The sequence below is a fragment of the Equus quagga genome, chromosome 4 (genome assembly GCF_021613505.1).
Source record: "Equus quagga isolate Etosha38 chromosome 4, UCLA_HA_Equagga_1.0, whole genome shotgun sequence".
In the NCBI taxonomy this organism is placed as follows: Eukaryota; Metazoa; Chordata; class Mammalia; order Perissodactyla; family Equidae; genus Equus; species Equus quagga.
In genome coordinates this window covers 133,254,693-133,273,433 of record NC_060270.1, presented here as the reverse complement: position 1 = coordinate 133,273,433, position 18,741 = coordinate 133,254,693, and the positions used below count along the sequence as shown (strand labels likewise).

At 37.3% G+C, this 18,741-nt stretch overlaps 1 protein-coding gene across 1 annotated transcript in view; it reads left to right on the top strand.

The window, feature by feature from the left end:
* Positions 1–18,741, top strand: part of RFTN2 (raftlin family member 2) — a 64,968-nt gene that overhangs the window by 9,758 nt on the left and 36,469 nt on the right. The window contains exons 2-4 of the mRNA XM_046659747.1: positions 12,439–12,622; positions 14,115–14,229; positions 18,123–18,402. Of these exons, the coding sequence (XP_046515703.1) occupies positions 12,439–12,622; positions 14,115–14,229; positions 18,123–18,402 (579 nt within the window). The remainder of the gene's footprint in view (positions 1–12,438; positions 12,623–14,114; positions 14,230–18,122; positions 18,403–18,741) is intronic.

Below are 18,741 nucleotides of genomic sequence, written 5' to 3'. Positions count from 1 at the left end.
GCATGAGTTAGGGGCCTCTGACCTAGAGTGCTACAGGTTGGGAGCCAGACCATGATTTTGGAATAAATCCATATCTCTACAATCATCTTCTTTCTGGAGATTTTTTAAACCAACAGTGACTTGTCTCTGAGACCCTGAAACTGTCTTTTCCAAACTGGACCACCAACAGACGGGCACATCCCTGATGTCTGAGTGTTTCCTTTGTGCCAGGCACTGGGCTGGTGTTTTACAGTTCCTGTAAGAGCAACTCTGTGAAGTTAGTACTATCATTACCCCTGTCTCAGGCAAAGTAACTTGTTTCAGATCTAGGAAATGGCATAACCATGATTTGAACCCAGGCCATTTGCTTCCAGGGCCTAATGCTCTAAGTGAGAATAGTCTATTGCCTTTCTTTCCACAAGGTGGACCTTATTTTATTTAACAAGTGGCCAACAATTGTGTAGCACAGACTACGGGCCAGAGACTTTCTAGAAACCAGTATTAACTTATTTAGTCCTCCTAACAACCTTAGTGGATGGATTCTATTATTCTTTTCACTTTGCAGTTGGTGAAACTGAGGCACGTGGTGCACAGCACCCTGCCAGGCTGGCAAGTGGCAGAGCAGGGATCTGGATGCGGGCAGTATGGTCCAGAGTCTCCTTTCCACCCCGCTGCTCCATGAGCACCCTGGAGCTCTGAATGGAATAGGTTGATGTTACATCTAATTTTTCATTCTGCTTGTCCTTTCATAAGTATTTTTTAAGCACTTACCATAATTGTCAAATCAATCTGAGTGCTATTTGTCAAAAGACACAGACCTCCTGATAGAAGAACATGCACACTTGAGATGGTTGAATAATTTATCTAGAGCACTGGGCCCAAAATGAACGTGATCTTTACATAAACTTAGGCTTGTTAGTGTGGATGTTCAGTATTTTTTTTCTCCCTTTGTAACTTTTCTGGATGTCTCAGTTTGTCATTCCTCCCGGAACTCCCATGTGTGTGTGAGTATGTGTGTTTCATGCATAAACATTTCTTTTGCACTGAGACTGGAGACAGTAACCTTACTTTATTGAGAGTAAAAGGATGTGGATTAGACCAGAAAAGCTGGATTTATTCCGTTGACCAAAATTTCTCTAACATCACCATAGAACGAGGTGTTCCTTAGAAATATATTCTCTGCCTGAACAGGAACATCTAAGCCCCAACGTCACTCTCTTATAGCTGTCCTCTTGGTGATTGTTTTTAACATGTTGCATAACTTTGCCTTTGAAAACCGTGTTCTGAAACAGTAGATGGACAGGATGATCTCATTATCATTATCGATTTTGGCTGATGAAGTGTGGAAAGCCCTTTAAGTGACCCCAGACTGTAAAGGTTTTATAGTTCTTTTGTCTAGTTTTATAATTCATTTTATTTCTTCTAATGTCACCTGTCCCTTTTGCTGCTATCATTGTACCCTTGCTACTTCTACCCCAGTGGGTCTCCAAGCCTCCACCAAATGTCTTGGCATTGGACAGGAGGTGCTTTTAAGTTGTACACACAGAATTAAATGACATTGATCTCGCAGACTGAAAGTTGTGCCCTTTTCAGTTCTTTATATCTTCAACATCTCTCGAATGGCTGATTTTCCTTTTCAACAAAGAGAGAGCAGAGCGTGACTCAGAGTCTTTGGCAGATAACGATACCTAGCTAGAATCTAATTAGTGTTTTCTTTTCATTGTATGACAACTTTATACTTGTGGTGATTCTGTTTTTATGGTTATATGAGAGATATAAATTCTTTATGAAATGAATTTAAGTTTAAAATGAAAATTAAAAGAAAAAATTCAAGGGGCCAGCCTGGTGGCGTAGTGATTAAGTTTGCATGCTCTGCTTTGGTAGCCAAGGGTTCACGGGTCCAGATCCTGGGTGCGGACCTACACACCAATCATCAAGCCATGCTGTGGCAGCATCCCACATACAAAATAGAGGAAGACTGGCACAGATGTTAGCTCAGGGACAATCCTCAAGCGAAAAGAGGAAGATTGGTAACAGATGTTAGCTCAGGGCTAATCTTCCTCAGCAAAAAAAAAAAAGTAAGGACATGAAAGTGCAACTGGTACTCAGTTATGACAAAAATTGTGAAAGTATGCTTGAAGACTTAAGTCCAACCCACACTTGGTAGAAAGGGGAGCTGAGGGTGGCTTCATGCCTCTCTTACAGAAAAAGTGGATGGGCTTTTTAAGAACTCTTTTTATAAGTTGCGTGGTTATTTGAGTACTAGATTTTTGAGGTTGCTGGTAGTCTGCTTTCCAGTTAAGTGGGACAAAAATCTCTCTCACCTCTGATTTTTTGCTGTATATCTTTATATTATATTTAAAGAACTGAGCACTCCACAGTCCTATTCTGCCCTGCCTCCTAAAGTTTGGGTGAATACTCCTCTGTGTACCTACCTCCTCAATTGCCAGCCTCTTCTGTGTGACACCCCTTAAAATACATTCAGATGGCATCCTGTTCCTCACTTATTATTTGGCACATAGTTGAAGGACACCTGTCAGGGTCTTCAGACCCCTCACTGTCCTGAACACACTTTCTTATAAACATATGCCAGCTCATCTCTAATTTGGCTCTTAAATTGAACAAAATTCACTTATTCATTCAACTGACATTGAGCATCAATGCCATAGGCACTGTTTTAGGTACAACAATACAGCGGTGAGCAAGACATGAATATCCCAGGCTCCATGGAAGTCTTGTTCTGGTGAGGGAGGCAGACATTACATAAGATAATTAGGTGAACATACTAGTGTATTCTGATTATTATCTAGGTAGTGATGAATGTGAAAGAGAAAAAACTAAGCAGGGAATTTACCATGATGATCTGCTCAGCATGGAATTCAGTGAGCCCCCTTCCTATGGGGGCAGTTTCCATTCAGGTGGCCCATGGTCAGGTTAGATTAACTGCTTACATCATTTGTCTGTGGTCAGCCAGAGCCTCCAGGGTTCCCACTCCCCCCGCCACATGAACATACATTCAATCAGATTTCTCTCATTCTCTGTTTTGAACTTAAGGAAAGAACTAAGAGTTTACCCCTGTCAGATTTTTTTTTTAACTTTGGGACATTTATACCACAAGACCAAGAGTTCTTCAAATCCTCATTCTCTTAGCCAATGTATTTGCAACCACTTTTTTCCTACGTAATTAACTAATTTTCCCTGACTCCAAAACACCATTGATTGTGAAGCACACCACTACTTTATGTACCACTTGGAAAGAAAAAAGGCATCAATTAAACTCTGACTCACTAATTTCTTATCTTTTAGTAATTCTATTTTGTACAAATAGTGAAAGTTCTTTCAGACATTTTGAAACATAAATTTTGCCTTCTATCTCTCTCTTACATACATAAAGAAGGAAAATTAAGTGAAATAAAGATATTCCTAAAACATCTTCACACTCCGGATCCAATTCTTCTGAATCACTTTCAGACTCAGAGCCCTCGTGTCCCCATTTTTCCACATGAGTTTCTCCTCTTGGCTCTCAAAAGTATTGGCAATGCCACATTTCTTGAAAGAGTGCCCGACTTTTCTTCCAAGGACCTGACACCCATTGTGCAAGTTTGAGAATGGGGCTTTCTTGAATTGCCAGAGGTTACCAATGGAAAGTTTTCAGACAACAACGAGGACGTATTTTTTCTTCAAGTGATCCTTGAACGGTCTGTGGACTAAAACCTCAAGCCCTCAGAATTGTTTAGTCAGGCCAGATGGAAAAGCAACCAGCTTACGCAGGTAGTGATACTCTCTGTAATTATCACCTGGCCTACAATAATGATCAAAATGCCAGGACAGACTTCCAACCCAGGCACATCCCTTATTCTTTTCTTTTTTAAGATTTTATTTTTTTAACTTTTCCTTCTTCTCCCCAAAGCCCCCCAGTACGTGGATGTATATTTTAGTTGTGGGTCCTTCTAGTTGTGCCATGTGGGATGCCACCTCAGCGTGGCTTGATGAGTGGTACTAGGTCTGCACCCAGGATCCGAACCAGCAAAACAGTAGGCTGCTGCAGTGGAGCATGCAAACTTAACCACTGGGCCATGGGGCCGGCCCCATGCACATCCCTCATTCTTGTATTGAATTTTGTAATTTACAAAGACACACTTTCACAAAAATGAAATGCTCATCTCTACTCGTGTATTTGTCTTCAGCTGCAATTGATGTACTTTTGTATTTCACATTTGTCAAGTAAATAGTATTTTTTCAATAAGCTTTAAAATTCTTTACACCTTCACAAATTTTTAAGTTTTCATTTTGCAGAGTACTAAGATAATCATGTAAAACAACTAGGAAAGTATCAAAGTTCTGTATTTTTCGGCATCATTTTTGAAGAAGAAGGCATAGCATACCTCTTAAACCAATAAAACAGATGCCATTGTACTTTAAAAATGTCTTTGATATAAACATAAGACCTAAAACTGTAAAACTCCCAGAAGAAAACATAGGGGGAAAGCTTCATGACATTGGATTTGGCAATGATTTTTGGATACGACGCCAAAAGCATAGGCAACCAAAGCAAAAATAGGTAACTGGGACTAGATCAAACTTAAAACTTCTGTACATCAAAGGACACAATCTACAGAGTGGAAAGTCAACCTACAGAATGGGAGAAAATAAATATCCATAATATATAAAGAACTCCTACAACTCAACAACAACAAAAAAAGCCAGTTAAAACATGGGCAAAAGCCTTGAATAAACATTTCTCCAAAAATTATATACTAATGGCCAAGAAGCATATGAGAATATGCTCAACATCATTAATCATTTGGGAAACGCAAATTAAAACCATAGTGAAACATCATCTCATGCCCATTAGAATGGCTATTATGAAAAAAAAAAAAAAGAAAAGAAGTGTTGGCAAGGATGTAGAGAAATTGAAACAACACTTGTGTGTTGTTGATGGAAATGTAGCTGCTATGGAAAGCAATATGGTCATTCCTCAAATAATTAAAAATAGGATTACCATATAATCTAGCAATCACACTTGTTAGTATATATCTAAAAGAATTGAAAGCAGGATCTCAAAGAGCTATTTGTATATCCATATTCATAGCAGCACTGTTCACAATAGCCAAGAAGTGGAATCAACTCAAACGTCCATTGATGGATTAATGGATAAACAAAATGTGGTATATACATACAACAGAATCTTAGCCTTACAAAGAAGGAAATCCTGTCACATTCTGCAACGTGGATGAGCTGTGAGGATATTATACTAAGTGAAATAAGCCAATCACAAAAAGGCAAATACTATATGATTCTACTTATATAAAGTATCTATGGGGCAACAAAAGACCCTGAATTGCTAAAGCAGTCCTGAGAAAAAAGAACAAAGATGGAGGCATCACAATCCCTGACTTCAAGATATACTACAAAGCTAGAGTAATCAGAACAATGTGGTACTGGCACAAAGACAGACTCACAGGTCAGTGGAACAGAATTGAAAGCCCTGAAATAAAACCACACATCTATGGACAGCTTATCTTCGACAAAGGAGCTGAGGTCATACAATGGAGAAAAGCAAGTCTCTTCAACAAATGGTGCTGGGAAAACTGGACAGCAACAAGTAAAAAAATGAAAATAGACTATTCTTTTATGCCATTCACAAAAATAAGTTCAAAATGGATCAAAGACTTAAAGGTAAGACCTGAAACCAGAATAATTCTGGAAGAAAATATAGGCAGTACACTCTTTGACATCAGTCTTAAAAGGATCTTTTTGGACACCATGTCTTCTCAGACAAGGGAAACAATAGAAAGAACAAACAAATGAGACTTCATCAGACTGAAGAGCTTCTACAAGGCAAGCGAAAACAGGATTGAAACAAAAACACAACCCATCAACTGGGAAAAAATATTTGCAAATTGTATATCTGACAAAGGGTTAATCTCCATAATATATAAAGAACTCACACAACTCAACAACAAAACACCAAACAACCCAATCAAAAAATGGGCAGGGGATATGAACAGACATTTCTCCAAAGAAGATATACAAATGGCCAACAGGCACTTGAAAAGATGCTCATCATTACTGATCATTAGGGAAATGCAAATCAAAACCACACTAAGATATCACCTTATACCCGTTAGAATGGCTAAAATAACCAAAACGAAAAATAACAAATGTTGGAGAGACTGTGGAGAAAAAGGAACCCTCACACACTGCTGGTGGGAATGCAAACTGGTGCAGCCACTATGGAAAACAGTATGGAGATTTCTCAAAAAATTAAAAATAGAAACACCATATGACCCAGCCATCCCACTACTGGGTATCTATCCAAAAAACTTGAAATCAGCAATTCAAAGAGACCCATGCACCCCTGTGTTCATTGCAGCGTTATTCACAATAGCCAAGATGTGGAAGCAACCTAAGTGCCCATCAACTGATGACTGGATAAAGAAGATATGGTGTATATATACAATGGAATACTACTCAGCCATTAAAAAGGATAAATTCATCCCATTCACAACAACATTGGATGGACCTTGAGGATATTATGTTAAGCAAAATAAGCCAGATAGAGAACTGCACACTTAAAAATGCTTAAGATGGTAAATTTTGTTATGAGTTTTTTACCACAATTAAAATAAATATATATTATATATTTAAACATGTACATGTATAATATATATTATCTTTGACATATAACCTTTTTTATTGTGGTAAAATATATGTAACAAAATTTACCATCTTAACCATTTTAACCATCTTAACCATTTTTAAGTGTATAGTTCAGAAGCATTCAGTATATACACATTGTTGTACAATCACCACCAGTATCCATCTCCAGATAGCATATAATCTTTAATGATGAAGGTGGTATTATAGAGCTAAAATAGTCAAATAATATTAGTTACTAACTGCTGAGCATCTGGTGAAAATACAAAATAATTGAAATATTTTCAAATATTCTATGTGCCGCTTTGAGCTCATTAAGTGCCTTTTGTGTGTTGGCTGCCGCATTGCTCCACGCTGGGATGGGGCAAGATCGCGGAGAACAGAGCATCAGGCTCCCTAAATTGCTCTGAACACTAACCCAGGCTCCGGGAGAGGGGACTTTTCCCAACCCTGATTTCTTGATTTCTAGGGTGTCCTTCCAAGAAACGGTGCCAGAGTAGACTAGGTTAGACAGCATAGGGCCTCACAGTGACTCCAACCAAGTCAGCAAGAGAAGCAAGGCCCATAGGATCCAGATCCCAAGGCCGCAGGCTCATTCTTGGCCTGTGATAGAGTCCTCTCCCAAATTTGTCTCCAGATTTCACCCCAAGATGCAGCTAATTATACCCAATGTAGCTCTACCTCTTACTACTTTTTACCTCACTTTTCATGTGGTTTTTCTCACTGTAATATCATTAACTTAAGGAACATAAAGTGAGGGCTGAAGCTGGAGCCTTCTGAAGTGAATATGACCTTGAACTCTGCCTGGTTGGATTCTCACTCGGTACTTGACCGCCTTCACTTATATGGTCAAAACAGTGACAATTCCACAACACCGCCTGTGTGTTCTTTCCCTGTGGTGTCTCTCTCCTACAAGGCCTGCATGACCTGTACAATTGGTCCTGAGTTTACTAAGCTAAACTTTTTTATTTCTGCTAGCTAATCTTGATGGTTTCCCTCCTTTATGCAATAATTTTGCCTCTTAGTTCTTATAAACAGTATTTTCAACTTAACATAATGACCTAAGGAAAATGCTAGGCAGGGAAAGAGAAATAAGGTAGGTTCCTTGCCCTTATTAAGGGGTGATTAACTCAGGTTCAGGGAACAGGGAAGGAAATGAAGTCCTGGTGATATGAAACAGGATGCCAGGTTCGTGAACTCCAGTAGTTCAGGCCTGCCAAAGCAAGATGTACATGAAAAAGGATGACAAGAGTGAAGACTGAATACGTAGACCAGACTTTGAAGAGTCTTCTGTAGCATGCTAAAGCATTTCCATTTTCTACTATAAGCAATGATATGCATTAAAAGACTGCAGTTTTCTACTAGCAAGTCGAATACAACACATTAAAAGGATCATACACCATGATCAAGTGGTATTTATTCCAGGGATGCAGGGGTGGTTCAACATCCAGAAATCAATCAATGTGATACACCACATTAACAAAATGAAGAATAAAAATCACGTGATCATCTCAACAGATGCAGAGAAAGCATTTGACAAGATACAGCATCCATTTATGATAAAAACTCTGAATAAAATGGGTATAGAATGAAAGTACCTCAACATAATAAAGGCCATATATGACAAACCCACAGCTAATACCATTCTCAATAGCAAAAAACTGAAAGCTGTCCCTTTAAGATCAGGAACCAGACAAGGATGCCCTCTTTCACCACTCTTATTTAACATAGTATTAGAAGTCCTAGCCAGAGCAATCAGGCGAGAAAAAGAAACAAAAACAATCCAAATTGGAAAGAAAGAAGTAAAACTGTCACTACTAGCAGATGACATGATTTTACTTTTGGAAACCCTAAAAGAATCCACCAAAAAACTTTTAGAAATAATAAATGAATATGGTAAAGTTGCAGGATACACAATCAACATACACAAATCAGTTGCTTTTGTGTGTGTGTGTGTGTGAGGAAGTTTGGCCCTGTAACTAACCCTGAGCTAATCCAATCCTTGCCTGTTTGCTTGAGGAAGATGGTCCCTGAGCTAACATCTATGCCAATCTTCCTCTACTTTGTATATGGGACACTGCCACAGCATGGCTTGATGAGCAGTGTGTAGGTCCATGCCTGGGATCTGAACGGGCAAACCCCAGGCCACCAAAACAGAGTGTGTGAACTTAACCACTATACCACCGGGCTAGCCCCTCACTTGTGTTTTTATATACTAACAATGAAGTAGCAGAAAGAGAAGTTAAGAATACAATTCCATTTATAATTGCAACAAAAAGAATAAAATACCTAGGAATAAATTTAACCAAAGAGCTGAAAGACCTGTACACTGAAAACTATAAAATATTGTTAAAAGAAATTGAAAAAGACACAAAGGAATGGAAGGGTATTCTGTGCTCTTGGATTGGAAGAATTAACATAGAAAATGTCCATACATCCTAAGCAATCTACAGATTCAGTGCAATCCCAATCTAAGATCCAATGACTTTTTTGTTGTTGTTTTGGTGAGGAAGATTGTCACTGAGCTAACATTTGTGCCAGTTTTCTTCTATTTTGTATATGGGATGCCACCACAGCACAGCTTGATGAACAGTGCATAGGATCCCAATCTGTGAACCCTGGGGCCGTTATAGGAGAGTGCATGAATTTAACCACTACACTACCAGGCTGGCCCCTCCAATGACTTTTTAACAGAACTAGAACAAAGAATTCTAAAATTTATACGGAACAACAAAAGACACTGAATAGTGAAAGGAACCTTGAAGAAAAAGAACAAACTGGAGACGTCACACTCCCTGATTTCAAAATATACTACAAAGCCAGAGTAACCAAAACAGCATGGTACTGGCACAAAAACACACACACAGATCAATGGAACAGAATCGAGAGGTTAGAAATCAACCCACACATCTGTGGACAGCTAATTTTTGAGAAGGGAGCCAAGAACATACAATGGAGAAAAGAAAGTCTCTTCAATAAATGGTGTTGCGAAAACCGGACAGCAACATGCAAAAGAATGAAAGTAGATCATTATCTTACACCATATACAAAAATTAAGTCAAAATGGATTAAAGACTTGAATGTAAGACCTGACACCATGAAAATTCTAGAAGAAAACATAGGCAGCACACTCTGATATTGGTCTTAGCAGCATATTTTCAAGTACCATGTCTGACCTGGCAAGGGAAAGAAAAGAAAAAATAAAACAAATGGGACTACATCAAACTAAAAAGCTTCTACACAGCAAAGGAAATCATCAACAAAACAAAAGACAACCTAAAAATTGGTAGAAGATATTTGCAAACCGTGTATCTGATAAGGGGTTATTATCCAAAATATATAAAAAACTCATACATACTCATACATCTTAACAACAAAAATCTAACAACCCAATTAAAAAATGGGCAAAAGATCTGAACAGACATTTCTCCAAAGAAGATATACAGATAGCCAACAGACACATGAAAAGATACTCAACATAACTAATTATCAGGGAAATACAAATCAAAACTACAATGAGATATCACCTCATGCCCGTGACAATGCCTGTAATTAACAAGACAGGAAATAAAAAGTGTTGGAGAGGATGTGGAGAAAAGGGAACTCTCGTACACTGCTGGTGGGAGTGCAAACTGATGCAGCCACTATGGAAAACAGTATGGAGATTCCTCAAAAAATTAAGAATACAATTACCATATGATCCAGCTGTTCCACTGCTGAGTATTTATCCAAAGATCATGAAAACATAAATGCGTAAAGATATACTCACCCTTATGTTCGTTGCAGCATTATACACTATAGCCAAGACTTGGAAGCAACCTAGGTGCCCATCAAGGGACGAATGGATAAAGAAGATGTGATATATATACATAATGGAATACTACTCAGCTATATAAAACAGACGAAATCTTGCCATTTGCAACAATATGGATGGACCTTGAGGGTATTATGCTAAGCAAAATAAGACAGAGGGAGAAGGTCAAATACCGCGTGATCTCACTTATAAATAGAAGCTAAAAACAACAACAAACAAACACATAGAGACAGAGATTGGATTGGTGGTTACCAGAGGGGAAGGGTGGAGGGCAGAGGGTGAAAGGTGATTAGGCACATGTATATGGTAATGAATGCTAATTAGTCTTTGGGTGGTGAACATGATGTAATCTACACAGAAATCTTAATATAGTGATGTACACCTGAAATTTATATAATGTTATAAACCAATGTTACCCCAATCAAAAAGAAAAGTAGAAAAAAATATAAAGCAAAGCTACTTTTATGGGGAAAAAAAGACTGCAATTTTCTTTAAAATTTTGTGGGATCAGTATATAGTTCTAAAAGTAAGTTTAGGTTGTGTTTCATTCCTTAGTCTTAACAGTTTATTCTATTTTATAGTTTTTCAGTTCCTTTGTTTGGAAATCAGGGTTGGAGTTAAAATACTAAAAAAAGTAAAACCAAATGAATCACAGAGGGATTGCCGCACACCCAGACAGAACTAGCCTGTTTTGCAATGAAACCCAGCTGTTTCTTCAAAGTCCAGGATCCTTCTCTTTGTTTTTATTCCTATTCATAATGATGAAGAAAATATATTGTAAATAGATTAGCCTAAATACAAAAGAGGATGAAAGCTTGAGGAAATGGATTCGTCTTGGTTTATATAACTTTCCTATTGACCACTTTTTTTCCTTTGAGAAGTTGGCACGAATACCCACTAATGTGGATTTCTTTTCCATTAATGTAAGAGGATGTGGGGATTTCCTCTGCTCCTTCCTCCTCGTCTGCTTCTTAACCTCCTTCCTGTATTCAGGCCATTAGCCGCCGTTCTTTGCTGGACTCCACTGACCACACTGACAGGGGGTCAACAGTCAGCGCTGCCCGTACCTGGAATTAATTTCATATGTTTTGTTACTCAAAAGATAATCCAATTGGCAGGTCTGTTTTTAGATATTAATTCTTGATTGTTTTCCAGAAAAAGAGACATATTGTTACAGAAAATAAAGTTGTTTTTTAAATTAATACTGCTGGAACATTAAGAACATTTTCCCAAATAACACACCCCTTTCCTTGTACTAAAAACTGTACAGGTTGTACTTTTCCATACTCTCTACAGATTTGGCCTGCTTCAAAGGAGCAGTTCAACTGCACATCAAATTTGCATTTAAACTTCCTCTACATTTGGAATTTTTACTTATTAAAACGGACTTCTGGATAGCTTTACTTTTGAATTCTTTTACTTGAGCATTTATATAAGTGCCATAACAAATCATATTTTTAGTTTCCCAGAGAAACTTAGAACACAGTGCTTTTGAAGTGTAATTGCAAATAAGAAAGCACTTGACAATTCTTGCTTAATAAATACAATTTCTGCCATTTTTAATTTTTAGACTTGTATGAATTTTGTTCTTTAATTAAGCATTTCATCTTGTTCAGAATCATAAATCAATTAGCTCTTCAACTTAATATTGTTTCTCTTATGGATGTCTTCAATATCTATTAATGGAAATATAGTCACTCAAATGAAATCCTAAAAAATAAAGCTGCCTTAATTGAAAAAATATATATTATGGCATGTATTTCTACTTTGACATATTGATAATATTATATATCTACCAGCTCATAAGGTTATTTTTGCTTTTTCCCAAAATTTAGAAAATGTATAATACATGTTAGTGTAACTTTATTGGAGATGAAATCAGATAGAGATGTTTTCTATTCATTTGTATTATCACATGTAGCTAGAAATAATGTATAATTCAATTTTGTGACTATGCAAATTGCTCTTTGCTTTTGATGTTTCAGCTTCACCAAACCCAGAAGTCATCAAGATAAATTCAATTCTGGATATAGTTACAAAAGTGGAAGACTACTATCTTAAAGGATATATTGTTGGGGCTATTCATCCGGTTATACAACCTGTTGGGCAGCGAAAACACCTACCTGCCAGTTACCTGTACAGGGCGGTCCTATCGCGCTTGAAATTAAGGTAAGCCTGGTGCTCAAGAAGATAGACACACTGAGAAGCTGTTGAGAGTGACGGTTTTCTTTGGCTGAAAGAAAAGAGACTTTGAACAAAGCGATGGAGAATAAAGGATAATTAGGGATTTTGGTTTCAGGCACATTTTCCAGCAATTGAACCTGGATTGAGAGAAGGAAACTTACACCTTCCTTAAAGCTCCTCATTGGTTTTAGCGCCTTCCAGACAAACAGACCCTAGGTGAGGATGTCAATGAACAAGGAGAACGGACAATTGACTCCAGAAACCCGTGGAAGCTCCTGGCAGCTTCCACAGGGGAGGGGGTAGCAGTTAGCTGCAAGTCTTATCACTGGCCTAAGACAGCTGCCTGGGCCAATGAGTCCACTTTCACTGAGCGTTCTTTTGAACTGTGCTACGTTGTTTTATTAATAGTAGCAACAGAAACTATCTCTACCTTCTAAAACTTTTATAGCAGAAAGGTCTACATGCCAAGTTCTCACCAATTGGATAGACCTCTTATCAGCTTTTTCCAAAAAATAGGATGTAAAAGCCATCCATTTTGGTTTATTTTTTAAACCTTTTTTAATAGCTGCTTTCCCAAACAACACTGCAACCATTTTGCCAGCCTAGCTTGTAAGTTTGACTGTTTTTAAAATACTGTTGCTCTTTCCAATGAAGAATGAAAATAACTAGACCAATGTCTTTGATTAACACATTAAATTTTTTTACACAACTCTTCAACTGTATTAAAACCATCTCAAAGACCCGGGTAAAAACTGTGTTTTCTCCTTATAGTGATGGACTAATAATCAATGACTTTAACTCTCAAAGGGCTAAGCAGAGAAGGAAAAAGTGAAATAAGAGGAAAAGAGAGAAAATGGGAAAATTGAAAAAAAGACAGGGCTTTAAAAAATCCCGGGTGTGCCTTCAGGGACACTGGGTGACGTCTGGAGGGGGAGTATGGGCTTCAGCTTCCACAGTGATGCCCCGTCAGATCCTCCCTGGTTCAAGCAGTACTGAGGAAACGTGCCGTTTGTCCCACAGCGGTAACACGGATGTCCTAATTACAAACAGACTTCAGACAGACTTCTCGGTGCCCTGACAAGGCTAAGAAGAAGCCAAGGGTGAAAAGAAGAAAAAGAAAAAAGACGATATTTATCTGCATTGAAATAGGATTTTTACTTGGGCTTTTGTACAATAATGAGGTATAATAGTGATCTAAAATCATTTCCCCTAACTTTTATTAAAACAACAGATGTGAAGTTTTTCTTTCATATTAAATTAGAAATTAAATTAATAGAGGTTTAAATTGAGGAAATTTAAATTAATAGAAATTGCTGTTGTTCTGGTATTTTTACACAAGAAGACAACCATTAGGCTTGCAATAACAAAAAAATGATTGCCTTGACCTTGTTTGTGAGTTGCATATTCGTTTTCACATGAGCATATTAGCTGAAAATCAACAATTGGCTTCCAACCCTCAACATACTCTCTCTTACAGCCCGAAGCATTCGGCAGCACCCAGCGGACAGAGACGCCCAAGGCTTGTGATTGACGAATGTCCTCTAACTTATGAGACTCAAACAAACGATGGAGCAAAAGAACTGATAGAAAAGGTACGAAACGTGTACATTTTTTCATGGGATATTGAGAAATATTTGGTATTTCTTCCTCATTAATTCCCTTTCTTACGTTAAAAAGAACAGGGAGATGTTAAGCGAAATAAGCCAGTCAGAGAAAGACAAACTCTATATGACTCCACTCATAGGTGGAAGTTAGTATATTGATAAGGAGATCTGATCGGTGGTTACCAGGGAAAAGGGGGGGTGGGGGGAGGGCACAAAGGGGGAAGTGGTGCACCCACAACGTGACTAACAAAAATGTACAACTGAAATCTCACAAGGTTGTAATCTATCATAACATTAATAAAAAAAAAAAAAGAACAGGGAGATGATAAATGACTTATTCTATTAGAATTTAAAATATATTGAAGCACAATTTGGTATACCGAATCATACAGAGTTCAAAACAGAAATACAGGCCAACAAAACAAAGTGGAAATGCCAGAAATAAATTTATACACATATAAGAAGTTTCATTACAAACCTGATGAAGTAAATGGGGGGAAGAACCATTACTTAAGGGGTGCTGCTGGAAGCGTGGGAGTTTTCTGTAGAAATGGACTCCACACAGTACAAATGAGACCAAGAGGTAATTTTTTTTTAAGTATAAAAAATGTGAAAGAAAATGAAAAAGTAGACATATTATATTTTAAATAGATTGAGGCATTTGAGTTCGAGTTTATAAATACAATTTATATACTAAGAAAACTAAGCTTAAGAGAATAGAATCAGGGGGACTCTGCAAAACATGTGTCCCATGGGACCTTCATTTTCAGCATATATGGGAAATGAGTACAAATGCCTGAGAATGATGTTTAGTCTTGAATGGACAGACAGGATCCATGGACAGCTAATACCAAAGGAAACACAAATAATAAAGAGACGTTTGGCAAAAGGCTCAACCTAACTAGTAATTTTTAACATAAATAAAAACTGAGAATTAATACTTCACCAGTATTAATTGAGAAATTAAACTGAAAGTATTAAATCCAGTGTTGGAAGAGCTTTAAGAAAACTTTCATATATTACAGCTGATGTTGTAATAAATTAGTACAGTATTCTTGAATATCACTTTGTTAATAAAAATCATAAATCCCATCTTATTTTGTGAACCAGTAATTGTCCCTTTAGGAATCTATTCCAAGAAATTAATTGAAAAGGGGAAAAGTCATTTTTATACAAAGACATTTTAATCAACAGTGAATAAGAGGCCAAATTCTCAATAATTGGAAAACTGAGGAGGCAATGCTATACGAGTCCATGGAGTACTTTATGGGCGTTAAACGCGACAACTACAGTGTCAAGATAGACAAGTCTATATAACGTAACTTAACAGAAACTTAATGAAAAATTGAACACTGTGTGTATAGTGATTAAGACCAAGAAAAAAATGGACATTCATAAGTATTCTAAATTGATTGGATTTTATGGTGAAAGTTTTTTTTAGTTGTGTTGACATTCTTTTAAGGTTTTAGCTTTTATTTAAATGAGTACAGCCAAAAACCTAAGGCATTTCCTTGCAAGTAAGAAACTATGAAACGCAGTCACTGTTTCCATTGTTGTTCCCAAGCTTTAAGTGACCAGGTAGGATTATCTCTGGTTTGTATGTAGCCAGTTATAACTCCTAATGATATTTCCTATTTGGGTATAAAGTCACCATTCAACACGGTTTTTCAGGAACAGTCTTTGAGACTAGATTTTTATAAACAAGGTACACATACTGTTTACTACTCCTATTCTGGGAAATTTCTATTTTTTTTCTGGGAATAAATTCACTCCAGAAAATTTCTTTTGAAAGCAAAAATATAACTATTAATTTAGTCTTAATAGATCACCATCAGAGCCCTTGTTTTGCATTTGACTTCCTGGACACAGCTGAAAATCTATTTAAACAGGAAGGTACTGTTATTTCAGCAATAAGAGTAATGGGGTTATTTCATGGAGAGAAAAGCTTCAGGAAACACAGCACATGAAGTATCTGAAATTATGTGTGAACAGAGCAAAAGATGAATGTCGCATGTTATTTTTGAATGGCTGCCTTAGATAAAGAGTTGATTCTTGAACAGCTAGATTTTGTCATTTTAATATTATATCAATCTTTGCTCTATTTTTAAAATTAGGTTTACAAGTGTTTTTCCCAGGATTTTTAAATAAAAATAACATTAAAAAATATCAATCTTCCAACTTAAAAAATGGAAAAACATTGGGGCTGGCCCCGTGGCCGAGTGGTTAAGTTCGCGCGCTCCGCTGCAGGCGGCCCAGTGTTTCGCTGGTTCAAATCCTGGGCGCGGACATGGCACTGCTCATCAAGCCACACTGAGGCAGCGTCCCACATGCCACATCTAGAAGAACCCACAATGAAGAATATACAACTATGTACTGGGGGGCTTTGGGGAGAAAAAGGAAAATAAAAATAAAAATCTTAAAAAAAAAAATGGAAAAACATTGATACTCTATTTGTTACTAGACTTTTCCAGATAAAACGTTCCAGTAGTAGAAAAAACCTCCTGCACTTTTTTACCCAAATCAACTCATAAGACATAGAGAAAGCAATGGCAATAAATGTACTCGTCTCCACCTGCAGAATGCCATGCCTCTTTACCACCTCCCTCTCCTCTCCCAGGACACCTTATCTAAAGGACAATTTGTGGTTATTTTTGAGGCTTTGTGCATTGTTACAATTTCAATATCTTAATTCGTAGGAGGAAATGATACTGTATTGGCATAGTCCTTTGTCCTAGCTCTAAACACCCACACCCTCTGTCCTCCTCAGAACTCTCCTCCTCGTCCGCTGCAGCGGAGGGCGCTGCCCCCTTTGATTGGACGTTGCTCAGTTCTTCCTGGCTTTTTCATTCCATTTCATTTCTGACTACAGGTGTTTGCATTTGCAACCTCCGTCATAACTCTTTCTTCCCCTCCCACGTAACGCTTAAAACATTTAATTTAAATGTTTAAAACAGTCACCCTATAAAAGACATTGCTATTTCTTCATTTTAACTTATTTAACAAATACGGATAGAGCACATATAGGTACAAAACATCACAATACAAAAATGAATAGGACACAGACTCTGCCCTCAAAAGAGTTGCCATTTTAAACAGAGAAGAAAGACATGGCCACAGAAAGAACAAAGAAACGAAGCAAAAGAAGAGAAAGGGAAAAGCGGTAGGTGTGAAAGTAACCACTCTTACGGCCTCAGATTATTTCACGGGCACTAAGTCATGTGCTTCTGAGGCCTAGTCTTTAACAGGAAGGACTGGATCTCATCACGTGCATTTGGCCCAGATGGGAGACAATGTCATCAAGATGTAAGCAGACCAGGAAGCTTCCTACAAGTGGTAGCATGAACTGGGCTTATGCATTATACCTACACATTTGTCAAGGATTAGACTTTTAACATCTTTCTTTACCCCCATCAAGCAAACAATGCTGTATGTTTTTTGCTTCTAAATTAATGTCTCTTTTTTATTAATTAAGATGGTAATTTTTGGTAAGGTTATTTTTGAGGATTTCTTGGAATAGTTTTTAATTTTACTTCAACAGGAGAGACCGTTCTTAACAGGTCTGCAAAAATCATGCTATAGAATTATTAGTTCTTCTCAAATAGTAAAACTTTGAAGAAAAATATGATTCCTGTTTTCATAATTTCTAAAATGTATTCTAAACATAATTTCTCTTTGAAGAAATTATGATAGTAGTGTGACATAGTCTTAGGAGTAGTGCTATGTTGGAGGTTATTAATTTGTTTATGAATGGGTCTTCAGTTACTGATCCGATTTATTCCTTCCTCTAATGGATTTCCTTGATAAGCCTAAAGGTGAATTGATAAAGTAATCAATGTAAATGAATTTTACATTTTGTTCTACCATCTCCTTTTATACCTCAGATTAATGTAGCTGCTAAACGAGGAATGAAATTTGTTGGATTCCTATCACAGCATTATCCACCACTTAAACTCTGCAACGGAACCAACCACGATGGAGACGTAGAATCAACACTAGATGTGAGACACAGTTCAGACGAAAACTGCAAAAGCTGGAATGAAGGAACGTTAAGTGGGCAATCGTCTGAAAGCGGAATTGAGGAAGAACTTCATCATGAAAGTGGACAGTGTCAAATGGAACGAGATGGAAGCCCTGGTTCCTCTAAATCAAGAAAGGGAGAAGGTAATAGTCAAGATGAGTAGAACTAGAATATGTATTAATTTAAATTTAGCAAAAATACATTTTTGAAGTTTTTTTAGAAATATGAGAAAGAGTAAATTTCTAAAGATTATAAAGACTGAATACATTAATATAAACTTGTGATTTTTAAAAAATTATTACAGCCAGAAATAAGGCAGGGCAGTTTTTCAAAAGGTTGTCCCTGGCGTGGTCATTCACTGCCGTCCACATAATGAAACCATGTGTTGAAAATTGGTTTCCATTTAGTCATTCACCAGCTCCCCTGTAAAATGGAGGCTGGGCATGTGTACCAACACAGTGATTGTATAAATAAAGCTTTTT